Source organism: Sinohyriopsis cumingii, chromosome 9, assembly GCF_028554795.1.
Source record: "Sinohyriopsis cumingii isolate HCF-2022 chromosome 9, ASM2855479v2, whole genome shotgun sequence".
NCBI lineage: Eukaryota > Metazoa > Mollusca > Bivalvia > Unionida > Unionidae > Sinohyriopsis > Sinohyriopsis cumingii.
The window spans coordinates 100,360,208-100,381,987 of NC_142969.1; the positions used below are offsets into that span (position 1 = coordinate 100,360,208).

At 36.5% G+C, this 21,780-nt stretch overlaps 1 protein-coding gene across 1 annotated transcript in view; it reads left to right on the forward strand.

Moving 5' to 3' along the window:
- Nucleotides 1-21,780, forward strand: part of LOC149792343 (serine-protein kinase ATM-like) — a 360,810-nt gene that overhangs the window by 140,335 nt on the left and 198,695 nt on the right. Inside the window, exons 17-22 of the mRNA XM_089970917.1 lie at nucleotides 398-612; nucleotides 5,031-5,113; nucleotides 10,125-10,283; nucleotides 14,195-14,270; nucleotides 16,754-16,899; nucleotides 20,577-20,685. Of these exons, the coding sequence (XP_089827043.1) occupies nucleotides 398-612; nucleotides 5,031-5,113; nucleotides 10,125-10,283; nucleotides 14,195-14,270; nucleotides 16,754-16,899; nucleotides 20,577-20,685 (788 nt within the window). The remainder of the gene's footprint in view (nucleotides 1-397; nucleotides 613-5,030; nucleotides 5,114-10,124; nucleotides 10,284-14,194; nucleotides 14,271-16,753; nucleotides 16,900-20,576; nucleotides 20,686-21,780) is intronic.

Here is a 21,780-nt window from a genome sequence, read left to right on the forward strand (position 1 = left end):
CTGACCCTGCATCAGTTATAAGTGGCTACAAACTGAAACCAGTCTGCTCTTCCTCTGGCAAGCATTTGTAAGAATCGAAGAGTAAGATTAAAGTATTTTTATGAGTTTGATCAAAATAAACAAAAAACAACTTCCTGTAGAAAGTATTAACTTTCAAAGAACATGGTCAACAATATTCTTGAAAGAGCATTGTTTTAATTAAAGAGAAATGCTGGTCAGCACAGACACATCAGCACTTGCCCAGTTAGGTGAGTGGATTTTCAACTCCTGATTTTGTAAACATGTTTTTCTGTTCCCAGATGGATATACATTATATATGTTTCAGTATGAAGTTGCATTTTCCATAATAATATTATCATCATCACCATCATTACTGTTGTCAAATTTTTCATCCTAGAAAGCCATTCGCTCCTATCTGACTCCCTTTTGTCTGAGAGCCAGCAGGTCTGTGTAGAGGCAGTGAGACTTCTATGTCTTTGGTGCGGGTTCAGTAGGAAAAGTGCTAGATCTTCAGTTAAATCAGATGTTGATTTGGGCTTCATCAAGACCAAGATTGAGGATCTCATTGATCAGGCCAATTTCGATACCAACAGAGCTCTGGACATACAGCTGGTGAGAACATTATACATTTGTTATATCTGTGTCACTGGGGTGTCTAATTGACATGAAATAAACATAGTATATAAACATTTGTTTTCAAGAACTGCCTTGCATGAATTGTGTATGCCCCACCATGACAATGGTAAATTTGAATACATTTCTCGTTAGTTTTTTTTCTTAAAGGTTTCAAGACATGAAAGCAGGTACACTCATAAACTAAATGCAAGCTGAAATAAATACAGAAATAACAAAATCATTTTTATCTCACATTGTTGCAAGGCTGGATAAGCATGTGCATGATGTCCATTGTCTGTCCCTACATTAATACTTGCCTGTTATCACTCTGGATATCATATTTCTAATTCAATATTTATCAAACATGGATTATGGGTTCATACCATCTTTCAGATTCAGTATTTATAAAACTTTGATTATGGGTTCATACCATATTTTGTATTCAATATTTATACAACTTGGATTATGGGTTCATATCAAAATCTAAGATGAGTTTGATAATGGCAAGATGTGGCAAGGCTAATCAAGTAATTGTGCATCTGACTGGCTCTTCAGTTGATCAGTTTGATTTTGTTTTTGGTTGGTTTTATTGGCAATTTTAACATTATTATCTATCTAGGGCCAAGAACATGGAAGCTAAGAACACACTTGGCCATCCAACCCAGGACCCTTCAATTACAAACCTGACAATTTTTATATTCATGGTCTGATTTTGATAGCTTGGTAAATCTAACTCTGCCAGAGTAACCAGCTACTTTTGGCTGTGCCTATTAGGGATGTACCACTGAACCCAACTGTTATTTTAAAATCTTTACTTGCTACTTCCTGTTTTATGGAATGCACTGGCTTTGATGACCCTAAATATTGCATGGATGGGCTGAAGACATTATCAGTAGGCAGCAGTTTGATGACCCTGAATATTGCATGGTTGGGCTGAAGGCGTTTTCAATAGGCGGCAGTTTGATGACACAAAATATTGCATGGATGGGCTGAGGGCATTATCAATAGGCAGCAGTTTGATGACCCTAAATATTGCATGGTTGGGCTGAAGCAGTAGCAATAGGCAGCAGTTTGATGACCCTAAATATTGCATGGTTGGCTGAAGCAGTATCAATAGGCAGCAGTTTGATGACCCTAAATATTGCATGGTTGTGCTGAAGGCATTATCAATAGGCAGCAGTTTGATGACCCTAAATATTGCATGGATGGGCTGAAGGCATTACCAATAGGCAGCAGTTTGATGACACAAAATATTGCATGGATGGGCTGAGGGCATTATCAATAGGCAGCAGTTTGATGACCCTAAATATTGCATGGATGGGCTGAGGGCATTATCAATAGGCAGCAGATTGATGACCCTAAATATTGCATGGATGGGCTGAAGGCATTATCAATAGGCAGCAGTTTGATGACCCTAAATATTGCTTGGTTGGGCTGAAGGCGTTTTCAATAGGCGGCAGTTTGATGACACAAAATATTGCATGGATGGGCTGAGGGCATTATCAATAGGCAGCAGTTTGATGACACAAAATATTGCATGGATGGGCTGAGGGCATTATCAATAGGCAGCAGTTTGATGACCCTAAATATTGCATGGATGGGCTGAGGGCATTATCAGTAGGCAGTAGTATGATGACCCTAAATATTGCAAGGATGGGCTGAGGGCATTATCAATAGGCAGCAGTTTGATGACCCTAAATATTGCATGGATGGGCTGAGGGCATTATCAATAGGCAGCAGTTTGATGACCCTAAATATTGCATGGATGGGCTGAGGGCATTATCAATAGGCAGCAGTTTGATGACCCTAAATATTGCATGGATGGGCTGAGGGCATTATCAATAGGCAGCAGTTTGATGACCCTAAATATTGCATGGATGGGCTGAGGGCATTATCAGTAGGCAGTAGTATGATGACCCTAAATATTGCATGGATGGGCTGAGGGCATTATCAATAGGCAGCAGTTTGATGACCCTAAATATTGCATGGATGGACTGAGGGCATTATCAATAGGCAGCAGTTTGATGACCCTAAATATTGCACGGATGGGCTGAAGACATTATCAATAGGCAGCAGTTTGATGACCCTAAATATTGCATGGATGGGCTGAAGGCATTATCAATAGGCAGCAGATTGATGACCCTAAATATTGCATGGTTGGGCTGAAGCAGTAGCAATAGGCAGCAGTTTGATGACCCTAAATATTGCATGGTTGGCTGAAGCAGTATCAATAGGCAGCAGTTTGATGACCCTAAATATTGCATGGTTGTGCTGAAGGCATTATCAATAGGTAGCAGTTTGATGACCCTAAATATTGCATGGATGGGCTGAAGGCATTACCAATAGGCAGCAGTTTAATGACACAAAATATTGCATGGATGGGCTGAGGGCATTATCAATAGGCAGCAGTTTGATGACCCTAAATATTGCATGGATGGGCTGAAGGCATTATCAATAGGCAGCAGATTGATGACCCTAAATATTGCATGGATGGGCTGAAGGCATTATCAATAGGCAGCAGTTTGATGACCCTAAATATTGCATGGATGGGCTGAAGGCATTATCAATAGGCAGCAGTAAAAACCGATGTCATGCATCTGAGCTCATGTTCATGCATTTTCCTAAAATAAATTGTTTAAAGGTAATGATAAAAGGAAAACTACTTTTCATAGGATAGTCATTCATATAAAATCAAAAATATTTTGAGTTAATGAACCAGTGTAAGTGATTGGGCTAAGATTTTCAGAGTTAAGATAACATGATTAGATGTGTATCATTTTGGTGATAAATTTTGTTGTAAAGTAAAGGACAATCTTTATATTATGAAATAATCCTGATATTAGAACTCACTCCAATTAGCAGTTTTACATACGTTATTATTATGAGTCATGGCTGTAGATAAATCTCTACTGATGATTAGGACTTTATCATTGATTTTATCACTACTTTATGTCCATTGAGACAGTTGATTGGGACTTTTTCAGTTGATTTTGTTGCTTATTTATGTCCATCTAATTGATTTTATTACTACTTTATGTCCACTGAGACAGGTGATTTTGAGTTTATCAGTTGATTTTGTTAATACTTTATGTCCATTGAGACTGATGATTGGGACTTTATCAGTTGATTTTCTTACTACTTTAGTCACTTGCACTCAAGTGAATGTGTTTTCAAATAATGGTTTGTATTTGCGAGATACTGTCATACAGTAGACCTGGATATAATTCAATCTAGGCTATTTTGCACCTAACACCATGTCATGCATGAATGACAGTTGTCTTCAATATATCGGTTGATTATTTCCCTCTTGTTTGTGAAACCATTTGCTTCTCTTCTGGCCTTCACGAATTCATCACATGATTTTATTTTCTCCAGATATTCTGGGTGACGCTGGGTCATCGACATCTGTGCATAAAGCACTATATTGTGTCACTTTAAAATTTGTTCCATTGTTTGAATTTATTTTCAAAACTACCATGAATTCAGGTGAAAAGGAACCCAAGTTTGCTTCCATATCTTGGCAGTCTTTGTATATTCAAAAAAAAAATCAGCTCACTTCAAAATTTCCATAGTCAGCTTCCGATTTCAACTTGTTTTGCAATAAAATAACTTTGTATTGATATCCTTTACACAAAAAAAGTAACCAAAATCGGCTTCTGAGATTGGCTTGCTTTGTAATAAAAATAACCTTTTGTCTTTGTTGTTCTGTCAGTAGGTTCAGAGAAGGAGTTAATTGCTCACTGCCAGTCATGTTTATTCACCATCAGGGCTTCTGTGTGCTTGGCATCTGTGGTTACAATTAATACAAAGGACTATTGATGTCTGCGGGTAAATAGTAAGAATACTTTTGTAACCTGAGCTGGTAAAAAGATTGTCACTTGCACTCAAGCGAATGTGTTTACAAATGATTTTTATTTGTGAGTTACTGTCACACAGTAGACCTGGATATAATTAAATCTTGATTATTTTGCACCCAACACCATGTCATGCGTGAATGGCATCTTCAAGATATCAGTTGACTATTTCCCTCTTGTTTGCGATTTTGTTGGCTCTAGTTTTCAGTCGGATAACATGATCAAACCTTTGAACACAACCACACAAAGTGATGTGTGGTATCAGACATAATTGATACATGCTACAGTATGGAAACTACGCTACTTACACGGATTTCATGGATAGTTTCTTTCTTTTTATTATCAATTATGCATTTTATTTATCTTTTATTGCAACGTGCAGTGGGGGGCGAGCACAAATGACCAAGGACATACGACCAAAGTGAAAAAATGTTTAACTATAAGATCTGGGACAGGAAAAAAAATAATTATTTTATCGTGTCCTAACGTATACAGTAAATACGGTAATACAAATTAAATACTCCTAAAACTACATCTCACTCCAGATCTTACTTTTTTCAGCTGAAGGTGATAGCTGAGAACTTGACAACACCAGACCATGATGTGACAGATGTGGATCTGGAAAACATTGTGGATGGATTGAAGTAAGTCCAAATCAGTCTAAATGCCTGGTTTGAAATAAGTCCATGTCAATATAAATGCCTGGAATGAAGTAAGTCTAAATTATTCTAAATGCCTGGATTGAAGTAAGTCTAAATCATTCTAAATGGGTGGATTGAAGTAAGTCTAAATCAGTCTAAATGCCTGGATTGAAGTAAGTCCATATCAGTCTAAATGCCTGGTTTGAAATAAGTCCATGTCAATATAAATGCCTGGAATGAAGTAAGTCTAAATCATTCTAAATGCCTGGATTGAAGTAAGTCTAAATCATTCTGAATGGGTGGAATGAAGTAAGTCTAAATCAGTCTAAATGCCTGGATTGAAGTAAGTCCAAATCAGTCTAAATGCCTGGGTTGAAGTAAGTCCAAATCAGTCTAAATGCCTGGGTTGAAGTAAGTCGATATCAATATAAATGCCTGGATTGAAATAAGTCCATATCAGTATAAATGCCTGGAATGAAGCAAGTCAGAATCATTCTAAATGCCTGAATTGAAGTAAGTCTAAATCAGTCTAAATGCCTGGATTGAAGTAAGTTGTTGTTGTTGTTGTAGGGTTTAACGCCATTTTTCAGCACATGATAGGCTATACATGGCGGCCAGTATTAATGGTGGAGGAAGAACCCGGGAAATCCCCGGAAAGAACCACCGACCCTCGAGAAGCTACTGGCAAGCTTTCTCACATACCCACATTAGTCGAATCCAAAACTCGAACCTAGGCAGACAGAGGTGAGATGGCAGTGATCCGTAACGGAGAGCGCTTTAGACCACTTGGCCACTCGGGGCCCCTGGATTGAAGTAAGTCTAAATCAGTCTAAATGCCTGGATTGAAGTAAGTCCATATCAATATAAATGCCTGGATTGAAATAAGTCCATATCAATATAAATGCCTGGAATGAAATAAGTCTAAATCATTCTAAATGCCTGAATTGAAGTAAGTCTAAATCAGTCTAAATGCCTGGATTGAAGTAAGTCCAAATAAGTCTAAATGCCTGGGTTGAAGTAAGTCCAAATCAGTCTAAATGCCTGGATTGAAATAAGTCCAAATTAGTCTAAATGCCTGGATTGAAGTAAGTCCAAATCAGTCTGAATGCCTGGATTGAAATAAGTCCAGATTAGTCTAAATGCCTGGATTGAAGTAAGTCCAAATCAGTCTGAATGCCTGGATTGAAATAAGTCCAAATTAGTCTAAATGCCTGGATTGAAGTAAGTCTGAATCAGTCTGAATGCCTGGATTGAAGTAAGTCCAAATCAGACTAAATGCCTGGATTGAAGTAAGTCCAAATCATTCTGTATGCCTGGATTGAAGTAAGTCTAAATCAGTCTGAATGCCTGGATTGAAATAAGTCCAAATCAGTCTGAATGCCTGGATTGAAATAAGTCCAAATCAGTCTAAATACCTGGATTGAAATAAGTCCATATCAGTATAAATGTCAGGAATGAAGTAAGTCTAAATCAGTCTAAATGCCTGGATTGAAGTCCAAATCAGTCTAAATGCCTTATTATGAAGTAGCTTGGGTCTATAGATTGAATGTCTTTCGATCCTTCTATCTCGCCAGCATGCTTCCACTTCGGTTTGGGTTGCATTTATTGTATTGTCTGTTTTTTTAAATTACATTATAAGGATACCTTGTACAAAGCTGTTAAATGTTCATTTTTGTGAATGCAACTAGTCTCAGTTTTTAGCTGCCTGTACAAAATATAGCAGAATTTATGCTATTCCTTCATCATCTCTGGCACTGATGTTTGATTAATAGTAGGTTTTCTTTCACGGACTGTAATGCTAGATTTATGAAAAATTGGTTCTTCATGGAATGCAGTTGGGTTTTCATCTCATCATTCTGAATCGTGAGAGATGAGCAGGTGGCTTTTTTTTTCGGTTTAAATAAAATTACTTATTATTCAAGTTTAATGGAGTTTTTTTTTATCGTGGCTTAAGCTGTAGGCAATGTATGTTCATGGAATATGGTCAGAACAATTTTTGCATTATTCTGAACCACCACCCCTTCCTGGAAGCTATACATCATGATCACTTTGGCGTCCTTTTATACCGCTCCGGTGGCCTAGTGGCTAGAGCAATCGCCTCGGATGCAGGAGGTCGTGGGTTCGATCCCCGGCCAAGTCATACCAAAGACTCACAAAAATGGTACTAACAGCTGCCTCGCTTGGCGCTCTGCATTAAGGTTAGTGTTAGGACTGGTCAGCCTGGTGTCAGGATAATGTGACTGGGTGGGACATCATGCTACATGGCTGCAGCATGATGCCTCTGTGCTATAAAACTGTCACATTGCAGACATCATAGCGATATGACTGAAAAATTGTTAAAGCTACGTTAAAAATCCAAATCACACACATCCATGTATATATCTATAAATCATTGGGTACATTGATCAACATCCCAGATTAAATTCTTGTATAAATCTTTTTTAGTTTATACTGAATATTAAAGTTTTCTATCCCATAGAAGTTTTTTATTTGGGAACATTGGTCATTCTGTGTGTCATACCTTCATTTATACACAGTAACTTCTTAATTACATTTTTGAATTTAACTCAATTAGGTATTCAGCTTGATATTGATGACACTGTGGCAGAGTTATATTTTCAGCATTATAGTTCACCATTTGTCAGAGTTACAGTCCCTGATGGTTGGTTCCCCACTTCTATTTTGCACAATAATTCCCTTATTTGTTATTATATGTAAACATAAAGTAGTGCTCAGTTTGATATTGGTGAGACCTTGGCTGAGTTCAGTTGTTTGCATTCTACATTATTGTTAACAGAGTTGTAGCCCCTTTTTGTAAGGCCCACCTAATATTTTTTCGATTAAATAAATAAAGATGCCAACGGATACTCAGGTACCCACCCATTGATAATAACCCAGGTAATAAAATGAGCCATAGGGTACCCATTGGCATATACAAGTTTTCTGCCAGTGCTTGTAAAGGCAGCACACTCATTGTTTTCATGATGGCACTGCTTTTGATTGAGCGGCAAATGCATGTACTTTTTCAGTGCCAAGCAGAGGTCTGCCTCTTCCAGTCAATAACTGACCTTGATCCCATAGCTTGTTTTCCCATGTGACAATTTGTGGTTTTTTGATCTTGCTGCACGACTGACATGTTCAGTTGCAACCTTAAATAGATTTCACAGATTGTATGTTCAAAGTGTTACTTACATAGTTCAAGCTCAGTCTCTAAAAAAGCAGCCACATATGACAGTGAGGCCAGGGAAAGGGAGTCAGACAATATTTATGATGATTATACCATGACAATTTACGTCACGATGGAGGATGGAGGATTTCAGAACTTTATCATACAATGAGGATGAATTCTTTGACTTCGTACCAGAGGAAATTAGGTAGTGATGCTATGAATTAGACAAAATGTGGATTTAACTTCAGGTTTGTACACATTAAATACAATTTCATCTTTGATCCAGTACCCTGGTAACCTATCATTTGAACTGATGGGTATCCAGGAAAAGTTTTCTTTAACTTTGACAGCTATAGCGATAAATTCATTGGTTGTTAATGGATTTTAACCAGATATGGTATGCAGCCTGATATTGATGAGACCGTAGTTGAGCTTGATTTTCTCTGAACTCAAATGTCCTCATTTAGCACAGTTATCTCCCTTGAATATCAGATTTCTTTCCTGTTGCTTATTTTATTATTTCAACTGTCTGGTGTGCTGCAGTGTATTGAGGAGACTTTGGATGATTTTGATTGTAAGTGTTCTGTTTTATTTAATGGAGTTGTGGCCCCTGATTGTTGGACCCACTCAGTTTTGTTTCCACATATTGTTGCATTATGGTGCTCCTCACCCAAGGGAAACAAGGTCACTGTTGCTCTCTTTTCTGGTTATCCCTCAGTATCAGACAAATATCATTGTACTACTATTGCGGTTAGATTGCTGTCAAACTTAGTACATATTATGGTCATCATTCAGCTTTTACATCAAATTGGCAAAATTACCATCAAGCTGAGCCATCTACTTTTATAATGCTGTTTCATTTTTTTATTATTTGTTGCAATGGTTTGGCCTTGTACTTTTAATTTTGAGCCAACTGCTTGAAGAGAAAATGAGATGGCTCGTGATATGAAGCCGGACATATTGCCATATCACATTGACCCTGTGATATTTCTGTTATTTGCGCTGGATTGCTGTGAAAATTGGTGCATAGAGAATTGACAGTGTAATGGATAGAATCTGAAGATATCAGAAGTTGAGTCTGCTTAAGCATCCATTAAATTTAGTCAGACACTAAACTGAATTTTGTGGCACATGGCTTCTTATAATAAGTACTTAAATGATTTTTGTTTGTTAACATATTAACCCCTAGCGGCGCATTAACGTGGCAGGAGGTAGTGGCCTACTGCCGAGCTCTGTAGCATCATGGTCATGCATAATACACTAAAGTGGGTGGTATTATAGAAAGCTAGACAGATTTAGCTCTACAATGATACTAAATAATCTGGAATTTCAACTTGCACTACAAAATACAGGGAAAAAACAAATTTTTTTTAACCTGTTTTTTTTTACCCAAAATTGGCCCGTGATCGATTTTGTGTACAGATTTTAGACTTTTTGGTCTAAGAACTAAGGCAAACCGGTATGAACGTATGAACTGCAAACAGACAGATGAACATTTGCAAAAAGTAGGATAAGATGGGCTTTTGGAATAAAGAGTGTTCTCGATACAAAAATAATGGCTCTGTTTAGCACAGCAAAAAAAAGAACAGCTTTTACCCTTCTACTCAAGCATGAGCCAAATAGCCAATGAAAAGCAATGTTTCTAACACAACTAGGCAGTATGTTATTGAAAGATCACCAGGGATTTGGTGTTTTCGGATCTGTTCAGAAATAGCTTTCAAAATGTGTTTCCTACTCGAATTTCAGGCAAAAACGACTAAACCTCCAGGGGTTAATGTGTTAATAAATACTTTAATGATTTTTGTTTTTTAAAACTATTTTCATATAAATTAATTTTTTATACAGAAATGTGGCCAAGGCTCACAGACGGGACCAAGAAATGTGTTGTGTTACCATAGAGCTGCTGACAGCAGTAGTACCTCATTTAGCAGATAAAGATGACCTCCCAAGTCACAGTAAAAAGGAATGTCGGAACATTGTGCTTCATCTTGTTGAAGCTTTCTGGTAGGTTCACACAGGAGCAGTAACAACAGTGACAACAACAACAAGGACTTCAGTAATATAATTTATGTGATTCTAACTCGTGTTTTATTACAGCCCAATTTAATCTTGCATGGTTGATCTGGCGTTCAGTATAGATATTCATTTGACATTTTCATGTCACAAACCAGACTTGCTTAGTTGATCTAGCAATCAGTACAGATGTTCAGTTAGCATTTCCATTTCTCAACCATGTGACAGAAGAATCTAGCTGTTTTGCTAACCTTACTTTTCTTATCTCAGTCTAGTCATCTCAGACCAGTCATCTCAGTCAAGGTGTCCACGTGCTCAGAACTACTTTTAAAAAAAGAAACCCTTGTTGTCTTCTGCTGTGCTTGACATAGTTGTTCTAAAATCAAACAACAACAACAACAACAAATATATAACAAAAACATAGTAAATTAAGGTCAATTTATCTTTGAGAACACCCATCCAAAAATATTTCATGGGGTGACAAATAATGTAACCCCTTGACTGGGATTTCCTTGTCTCAATCCAAAACACAACATAGATTCTATATATCACACACCCAGACAAAACCTTGCATAGTTGATTTGGCATTCAGTACATATGTTCATTTCACATTTCCATATCACACCCAGACAAATCTTACATAGTTGATCTGGCATTCGATACAGATTTTCAGTTGGCATTTCCATATCACACACCCAGAGGAAAGGTGTTTTCCTTGACATTTGCATCAGTACTTTCAGATGTCTTTTATAGAACTTTTAAATATATCCCAATTTGTTTTTAATTGTAAAGCTAAAACTGTTTTGAAATTATTAAAGAAATGAGCACAAAATGGAATTAGTGTTTTGTTGTGAGTCAGGAGAAAGAACTCACTTGAGATGTTGTATGAGTACATTGATGTCTCTTCATCTCTTCTCCATATTAGACTGGCTCTTTCTCTACTCCATGTCAGACTGGTTCTTTCTCTACTCCATGTCAGACTGGTTCTTTCTCTACTCCATGTCAGACAGGTTCTTTCTTTACTCCATGTCAGACAGGTTCTTTCTTTACTCCATGTCAGACTGGTTCTTTCTCTACTCCATGTCAGACTGGTTCTTTCTCTACTCCATGTCAGACATGGTTCTTTCTCTACTCCATGTCAGACTGGTTCTTTCTCTACTCCATGTCAGACAGGTTCTTTCTCTACTCCATGTCAGACAGGTTCTTTCTCTACTCCATGTCAGACTGGTTCTTTCTGCTGTTGTAGCACTAAAGAGCCCTATGATTGGCCATGTTGAAAATTTTCAGTTGAACAGACATTGATGCTTAATCTGCATGTTTCTCCCTCATGATTTTCATTAGTGTCAAGAATATATGATTTCATCTTGTCTGCACAATTCTAGCGCAGATACACAAGTATGCAGACAGAGTAATAAATTAACATTTTGTCTTCAGTATGTATTAATGGCTGTCAGTTTTCTCCATCCTTTGTTTTTAGCTGTACTGGTCATAGACCAGAAGAGCTGCTGGAATGAGCTGTTGTCTGTCAACCATTGTCTGTCCATTAGCACAGATTTTTTGTTGTTACTATTCCTAAACTATTTATGACGATTAATTGAACTTTTTGACATCTTGATCCCAAGATTGTTTTGGTCCTGAATGAAAAATGACACCTGTTGAATATCTATTATGACCACTAAACAGCTGTCTTAAAAATCTTGTTATCGCTACTCCTGAATGGATATTTTGTGATATCTGAATGGTCCTGAATGGAAATGGTGCTGATCTGACATCCAAAATAATCACCACAACAGTCAGGTTTCTTATTGCTAATCCTTGTAAATGAAAAATTATATTAATATGGGATTTCCGCCAGAATACTTTTATAATGTCTGGTTGGTTCTAAATGAAAATGAAGCCACTCTGTCATCTAACACGACCACCATCTTGTCCAGTTATGAAAATCTTGATAATGCTACCTCAAGATGAAAGGTCATCTTGACATTGGGTTTTCACCAGAAGACAACTTTTGATATATAGTTCATACTTAATGAAAAAGGTGCTGATCTGACAGCCAGTATGGCCACCATAGCAGCCATCTTAAACATCTTGTTATCACTGCTCTGGTGGGTTTTCACAAGAAGAATTATTACAATGTCTCGTTGGTCCTAACTGAAAACAGTGCCAATGTGTTATCCAGTATGGCTTCCATGGCGGTCATCTTCTTGAGAAGTTTGTTATTGCTAGTCCACCTAAATGGACATTTATATTGACATGGTGTTTTTGCCAGAATTCTTCTTGTGGTGTCTACTTGATCTAATAAAAGTTATGCTTAGCTGACGTCCAGTATGGTCCTTATGTTTGCCATCTTATAAAGATTGTTACTGTTACTCTTTAATGGATGGAGTTTTCTTCACAAGACATTTATATCTATTTGGTCCTAAATGAAAATTGTGCAATCTAATTTCAGTATTAATGCTCATATTGAAATTGGTTTTTTGCCAAAAGACTTAATGACGTCTAGTTGATCCTGAATGGTTCCAATTTGACCTACAGTATGGCTACTATAGTAGCCAATTTGAAAATATTGTTTACATACCATACTTCCATCAGAGCTGTCTTGCCTCTCAGTTGGAAGAAATTTTTAACTTTGACAGTCCTTGACTATAGTACAGTTCACATATAGTTCATGTACACAGTCCAAGTCACTTTTTGCAGTTACGGGTGTCATTTTGGAGAATTTGATTACACGTGCCTTTAAAAAATGCCTTTTATTCACTTCATTTTGCACTTTGTCCATCCAAATTCCAGTGAAGATTATTGTATAAATTCCTCGAAAAATGCTTTAACGGCAAATTCAGTGATAAAGTACTTTGACTTTCTTAGGCATTTTCAAACCAGCAGGTGATCTCTTTTAAACCAGTTTTGTTTTGCACTATGGTGTGAGAGGGAATGTGCCTGCAGTAGGGAAAAAGTTGTACTACAAACACAAACAGAGGCACAAGATTGTCATCATTTATAAACAGAGTCTGGAGAAACACCGGCAGGAGAAAATCGGCACACAAGTCCAGTAAATTGGAGGCAATTGTGTAATTTCCTATGTATCTTTTGTATGGTTTGTCATATCTTTTATATCAGTTCGTACATAATACCTATTTTTCCCATACAAGTATGTGCTTTCATACTCATAAAAAACTAGAAAGATGGCTGTCAATTCAGATTTATTTTAGTTAAATTTTACAACTTGCCAAATTATCATTTTGAAGAAATGTCATATGAACATGCTAAGAGTAAAACTTATTGCTTGTTACTCGTATCCCATTCAGACAGGAGATGATTGAAGATGCACTTGACTTCTTGCTCACGCAATCATACACTTGATTCCCCTCACACTAGTAATAGTGCAATCCTATCAACTTTCTTGACCCAGTGTAATGCCAAACTGCTGTTGTAAAAGTCCAATCGATAATTTTCATCTGGAAATTTTGTTATGAGAATGTAAAGATCACTCAAAAATCACAATTGAATAAATTTTGTTATAACTATATTACAATTAAATTTTTAGAATAAAATTCTTTTTTAAACTTCTATCAGTAAATGCACTTACATGATGACCCCTGTGACTTGTACTATAATGTAGGTAGAAGTCGGACCTATGTACAACACAAACTACACATTTTCCAACCACATGGATAAAGTTGTATGACGTACCTTGTTACACCAGTATGATGTAATGTCTGTTTGATTAGGTATCGTTATAAGCATGGTTAATATTTTAGATGGCCTTGTGCTAAATATTTCTCACATTTAAAGAGAAAAGACATTAACAAAATTGATGATCTTGTATTATTGAAAAACTTCAGTTCTTAAAGGGTTTTAATCCAGCCCTGATTGTATATACTTGTATCTTTTATTATTGTCAGGCAACTCCAGGAAAAAGGAGACTACACCTCAGAAGTGAGACTTGCCATTTGTAAATGTATACATAGTCTTGTAAAGGTATGTCTCTGTCTTTGGGGGGTGGGGCCGGGTTATTGATGCTAAGAGATCTATAAAAGTTGCAGCATGTTAATATTTACCTTTAACAAAAGGAGTGATACTAAATGTTTAAATTTGGGATCAGAAACTTCCTCATGTTCCAACAAACAGTCAGATTTAGATTTTCTCTCATTCATACATGATTAGTCGTAAAATAGATGAACTGATAAAATATTACCTTAAGAAATTAAGAAAAATTTCCCATCTTTCACAATATCTGGAATTGATCTTATTATATGGTCATTTTTGTCTCGATTAACTTTACATTGTCACAACACATGCGTTTAAAGATAGTGTAGTGTATGCGCCTAAAGATAGTGTAGTGTATTAGGAACTACTTTGTAAACAAACCATATACACTCGTATAGTAGACGCTTTAAATTTGTTTGTGAATGAACTAAAGCAGCTTCTTCTGTTTGAAAGTAGAGATGACAAAGTTAACAATGTGGATGAGTTCACTGAGTCAGAAATGAAATTTTCAAACAAGCAAACAAATGAAAGTGATATTCGCAATGTCAACAACAAACATGACAAATGCAGTAATTGAAAATACCATTCTGATCATTGAAACGGCTGTTTAAGAGGATATTCATATCTTTTCCCAATAGACTATGATGAGTGCTCTTTAGGGTCTAAAAAATATAGCATAGAAAAGCATATTGAGGACACAGGCTGTTGTATACCTATTAGGGACATACCATTTGACAAGTCTGTCAACATACTAGAACAAAAATGAGTTAGGGTTTGGTTAGGAAACTAGGAGCTTCATTGCCAATACTCCAAGATGATGTAAAAGTATTATTTCTGCTTGGTAAATGGAGTGTCACACAACAGCTGTTTTTCAATTTTCCCTATTAACTATTTTGATAAAATTTTAGGCTAGTGATAGAAGACATACTGTATGATACAGGTCATAGATGGGGTCCCTCCAACAGTGAGTTGCAAGTGACAGGACATAAACATGTTTTCTTTAGTTGGTAATAAGAGTGTTAATAAATATACTTTTATTTATGTATCTTGAATTTCCTCATATTGTAGTTTCATAGTTCTTCCAAACCAACAGACATGTCCTGCAAAACGTGATACAAACAGAAGCTGTACTGGAATTTTGAGTAGTCTACATTTCCAGCTGCAGTCCATTCTGACACCTTATTTCACTGAACTGACCCAATAATCCAGCCCCTCATAATAAGAAAAGCAGAATTGAGTTGAATCAACATGGAAACAAAATCCATGCCCATTCATTCACGATGCGACTCTAAATTTCTATTTTGAGTAGACCAAAATGACAATCCTCTTTCAAACATGCGACTAAGTTAAAGGTCTCTGGTGGGGAGCTATGTGCGTATGAATTCTGTTATTGTGTATTGATGACTCATTGGTTGTGAATTTATTTTGGAATAAAGCATAAATTCAGTTACATTGTTTTCATAATGTCTTTTATTGTTAAGCCTTAGGCAGTTTAACAAAATGAGCATATAATAAAAAGATTACTGCAATGTTACTCTGCAAGATCGTGCAGTATTTTGCAGAAAAACTTGGTTATATTTCCCATACAAATGCAGTAACCTATAATAATTATGTAGGAATGATTTTAATTGCATATTCTATATTAGTACAGATGTGAACATATTACCTAATGTGAAATGGAAATGGACTTGTATTGACTGGGTGGGTGGGTGTATGCATAAAATCTATTCCGCATTGTGAATTAATATACTTTTTGTTGATATTGTCATGCCATATCCAAATAAATACATTGTGACAGCAGTATATGATACCATCACTACTGTCTGCTGGATACAAACTGCCCTATTGTTACCATTCAGTCAGGGGGGCCCCGAGTGGCCGAGTGGTCTAAAGCGTTCGCCGTTACGGATCACTGCCATCTCACCTCTGTCTGCGCCGGTTCGAGTCTCAGATTCAGCCAATGTAGATATGTGAGAAAGCATGCCAGTAGCTTCTCGTGGGTCGGTGGTTCTTTCCGGGGTTTTCCCGGGTTCTTCCTCCACCATTAATACTGGCCGCCATATATGGCCTATCGTGTGCTGAAAAATGGCGTTAAACCCCACAACAACAACAACAACAACAACAACCATTCAGTCAGGGTAGCGCCGTTGTTAAAGCATTTAATTTTCCTGGAGCTGGTCCTGAAAAGCTGCTGTTGAAGTTCTAATATTCATTTTTTTTTTCATTTTACTGCAGCTAATCCTGAAAGCTACTGTTGAGGTTTTAATATTGTGTCATACAGAGAAGAATAGTCGCTATTGGAGTCCTGTTTCATAATTCAGAGCAGTTCATTTTTATCTTTTTTGCATGACATTTTATCAGCCTCTTTTTTTAAAAATATTAAGTGTAAAATCACATCATTTTCTCTTTAGAAATGTTCACTGCATTTCCATGTACTCTTAAACCAAACTGCAACTGCTCCCTGTTTATTACAGATTGATCCACTGTGTAGCTGGTGCCAGTTTCCATCAGGTTCCAGTAGTGGTGAGGAATCTAACTCAACCCCTTCTGACAGACTTCTCATGTGCGTTGGTGATCCATGTTACATTGTCAGGGTCACTGCAGCAGCAGCCATTACCAAGTAAGCAGGCAACATTACTGACTTGTTATTAGCAAATGGCAGAAATGACACACTATATTCACTATTATCCATGGGATTCTAATTTTTAAACTGAAAGTTATAAGATCCAATGAAAGTGGATCAGTATGTAAATGAAGAAGGATAATTAAGCTTACAGGAATGTTATCCATGGTTTTAAGCACCAACAAAACAATTTTTTTATCTCACTATGTTTTAGATGGAACAGATATCACTGCTGTATATTGTTTATTGTTTCTGCTAGTGGATGTGGGTATGTTTCTCTAATTGCGGCAGTTTCGTTTGGTGGAGAACTATCAGGTCGTAAGTTTTTCATCAAATTTTTTTGTAAAGTTTGTAACAATTCAAGGAAGCTTACCAATAGGCTGACAATTACTGGATTGTTCTGTGCCTGGTCATAGTTTTAGACATATTATCAGTTGTGTGTTTCCTAATTGCATGAATTCATTTCTTTGATGATTTAGACATATTAGTTGCACTGATGACTTGATGCATTGTCATTTCTGATAATGAAAATTCAATAATAGTCTAAATTAATTGGAATAACTTTGTTTTCTCTGTTATATTACCATCAGTTTATTATGTGTCTGTCAGAAAATGGTAATGGCATATGTAACTGTAATTGCATTAGATGATGTGGTGATTTAGGAAGTGGACAGTAGTGTGGTATGAAAGACAAGTTTTCATGGGCTTGGTTGGATTGATATGTTGATATTTTAATAAATCACAGAGTGAAGTCATATAAATTGTGTAAAAGAGTGAACATTGCAGGAAAGGCCCCTGAACTCCAACCAAGGCCTTATCGTTGGACCCTGATTTGGGGCCTAAGCTGCCCCCAAACCTCCAGCTGAATTTTCAGGGATTTTCAACAAAGACCATTTTCATTCCTGCTAAGTCTGTGCCATATTGGTAATTTTTTTTTATGTAGCATTTTTTAAGGCCAGTCTTGCATCACAGTCTGCCAACACATCTGTGAGGTGTGGACATTTTGAGTGCAGTAGAATCAAATAACAAACCTTTTCTTCCCAGATCCCATTTTGATAAATGAAGTTAATGTATATATTTTGATAAAAAAATTGCTTCTTGCATAGTAGTTTGCAGTGGGAACATGGTGTTGATCATTATTTTCAGTAGTAACCAGTACCACCCCCCAACTCATCTTTGCAGTAAATTTTATTCTCCTTGCTAAATACTTGGAGATTATTCCAATAATAACATTTTGAGAACCCCATCCCTAGAATTGGGATTTTTTTTAATATGAAACAAGTATTTTGGAGATTTTTTAACCAGGGTTTCAGTGCTTCCAGGAAATTTATAAAATGTCAGGAGAAAGAATAAGTTTGTTTCCAGACTGGGAAAAGTCTTGCTAAATAGTTGGTTCAGCAATAAAATTGTGGGGACTCACCTCTAGAATACGTTATTGGACTGGAGTGGGGATATCAGCTGGGACCTGGGCATTTTGTCCCAGTAAAGGCCTTGGAGCTTAAGGCTGGAACCCTTATGAAAGTTGCCTCCCATGTTGATATTTTCTCTTAATCCTTCAGTCTGCTAAAGGAGAATGTTGTCTAAGAGAAGTTCCTCAGTGCTTGTTGGATACTAGCATAAGCTGTTAGGCATGTGCTCACCATGTCAATGGTACTGTTTGCAGAGCTTCTAAGCTCCACAGGGATACAGCCTTCATCTTTGACCTTTGAGAGCTTCAGGATCGTTTATGTTTTGATGATAACTATGATTCTTTTCTCTTCTTTATGAACCGGGTTTCCAGCTAAGAATCAGCTACCTTCAGTCTTGCCTATTTTGTAGAGTTTCCCTGACTCAGTCATACCTTAAGATAGGGATGAGATAGATTCCTGTTTTTTTTTTATAGGTGTTCTGCTTTTAATTTGCTGATCTAAAATGAAAAAGGTCATAATTGTCTCTTATCTCCATTTCCAGGGTTCCTTTGGTATCTTCCCGAGGATAGCTCAGCTTCCATTACTTTTTTCTATTCTTATCCATCTGTATTTTTGGCCAGATCAAATGTTAGGTCGTGCCATGGATCTTTGCATAGTCAGTAGTATGTTACTTAGAATGATTGTATGACAGCCAATTATCTCTGATTTGTTGCTGGTTTTGTCGACATCCTTGACAGGTGGTACTCCAGCTTTTAACTCTTACTGTGATCAATACAATAAATTTTAATTACGTTTTTAAGGATTTTACACATATTAATATAGTGCTACATTTTACAGTACTTTAAAATCTGACTGCATGTCTTAGATTTTATCTTTTGTACTTAATTGTATGATTTTATTTGAAGGGGTCTTCTACATTTTTGTGCAGTTCATTTTAGCATTTTGAACTTTACCTTTTATAGGTCCATCATTTCTTTGCTAAATGTTATGTATAATTTTTCTTCATGACTGTATGTTATGTCTAATATTATTTTGGACTTGACCTTGTCGAAAATTAAGTTCATTGTGTACCTGGCTGTTGGCGTTTATTTTTTAGACAAATAATACATGGTTAATATTTCTCTATGAGTGTGGGTTGAATATTAGGGTCATTATCAGTGGAGGTATATATGTTTATTTGGCTCTGGGTCTAGGACATTGCACTTTCCCCATGAAGAACCTGTTGTACCTGATGTTTTCCTTGTTCTTTATTATAATGTTAGTAATAGACCATGTATTGTTGACTGCTTGAATATTCTATAAATGAACTTTTGACCCTTATCCTGGTTCTTTTTTGTGTCTTAGCTTTTTATGTTATGTTCTTTCTTTGAGAAATTACTCCTTCGTGCATTTAACATCTGAAGAAGAATCAGTTATATTCTTGGGTTCAGCATTTCGTTCAGGTGGAATTATTTATTCAAATTATTATTCACACGAAATACAGTGTTCATCTATAATATTCTTGGACAGGAACATTAATTTGGAATTATAGTGATTTTAAACATAAACGCTTTTGGATCATATCCTTGTGATACATCATTAGCACATTGTCTCACTTCTGACCAATGATATATTACCATGTTCAAGAGTACAGGCATGTCAACATGTTCAGTATTAAAACTTACATGGAATACCAATGGAATCCAGTTGGAACTTAATACATTTGGACTTGTGATAAAACTTTTATGACTGTTTGGGAATTAATTCACAATACTGTAAGTTCTTTTTAAATTTTAATTTTGTAGTCTAGGGAAATATTTGTTGAATTTTACCCCAAAAAATTGATTTTGTGCTCATTGCCATTACTTAAAGGCCACAATGTCACATAAGGTCCCATAAAACACTATTATATAAATGCACACCAACTCTTGCTAGGAACTGATGGAAGTATGGATCTCAGAACTGTCAATTCAGATAGTGAGAATATTTTGGGGGAAATTGGTGTCAGAGTGTTAGTAGACAATAAAAGTGGTGGGGGTAAAGCTAAACCAGGACAAATGACTTGATCATTTTGTAATGTCTATATAAGATTCAAATTAACTACTTTAAATTTGAAAGGTGCAGACTTTAAAGAATGACCTAAATTAGACCAATTATGGTAATACCATAGTATGTAGAAAGTATGTGCTTTAAAGGAGACTAGAAATCAAAATTTTTATACGAGTTAATTTGCAAGCTGGCATGTCAATACCCAGATTGTGTTAATGAAAAACTTTTATTTTTCAGCCTATTTGTGACTGGGAAAGGTGAGAATAGAAAAGGGTTGCCTAGGAACCATCAGAATGCCATGTTTGACAGATTGTATGAAATGCTGACAGATTCTCTTGAGATTCAGGTTAGTCAGATGTTATAACCTCTGCAGATAAGTATTTCCTTTTCATTGAAAGAAGGGGAACAAGATATCAGCATTTCCATCGATCTGTCCATCACAATTTTGTTTCCACTGTATTACTTTAAGCAGTTTGAGATTAAGGAATGAATCTTGGTATACTTTTACATCATTAGTAAGTGTGTCATACTCAAATTCATGGTCTTATCGTGATGATTAAGGTCAGGTTCAGTAATTACAAAGTTTCCAAATCGCTTTCCCTTCTGCTTTAGAACTTTAAAGCTGTTTGAAATTAGAGGATGAAAATTGGTATAATTAGACATCATTAAGGGTCCTGTTTTCCAGTTTATTGTTATGGCTCAATATTTTACGTCTGCCATCACTCTGCTTAATGACTTTAAAGCTGTTTGAAAATAATCGATTAAACTTGGTATGCTTGAACATCATGACTAGAATGTATTCCACATACCACACACTGGTTCCTGTCTCCAGGGTCAAGGGCATGGGTCAGTATTTTATATTTTCATCACACTTTCCATTCAACAACATTTATTTAAATCTGTTTGATATTAATGGATGAAACTTAGCATTCTGACACATACACATGGGGTGTACCATCGCTGCTTCAACATCATGACCAAGTGTTAAACATACACATGGGGTGTACCATCTCTGCTTTGACATCATGACTAAGTGTGACACACATGGGGTGTACCATCTCTGCTTCGACATCATGACTAAATGTGACACACACACATGGGGTGTACCATCTCTGCTTTGATATCATGACTAAGTGTGACACATACACATGGGGTGTACCATCGCTGCTTCAACATCATGACCAAGTGTTAAACATACACATGGGGTATACCATCTCTGCTTTGACATCATGACTAAGTGTGACACACATGGGGTGTACCATCTCTGCTTCGACATTATGACTAAATGTGACACACACACATGGGGTGTACCATCTCTGCTTTGATATCATGACTAAGTGTGACACATACACATGGGGTGTACCATCTCTGCTTTGACATCATGACTAAGTGTGACACGTACACACGGGGAGTACCATCTTGAAGATTAAGGTCATGGCTC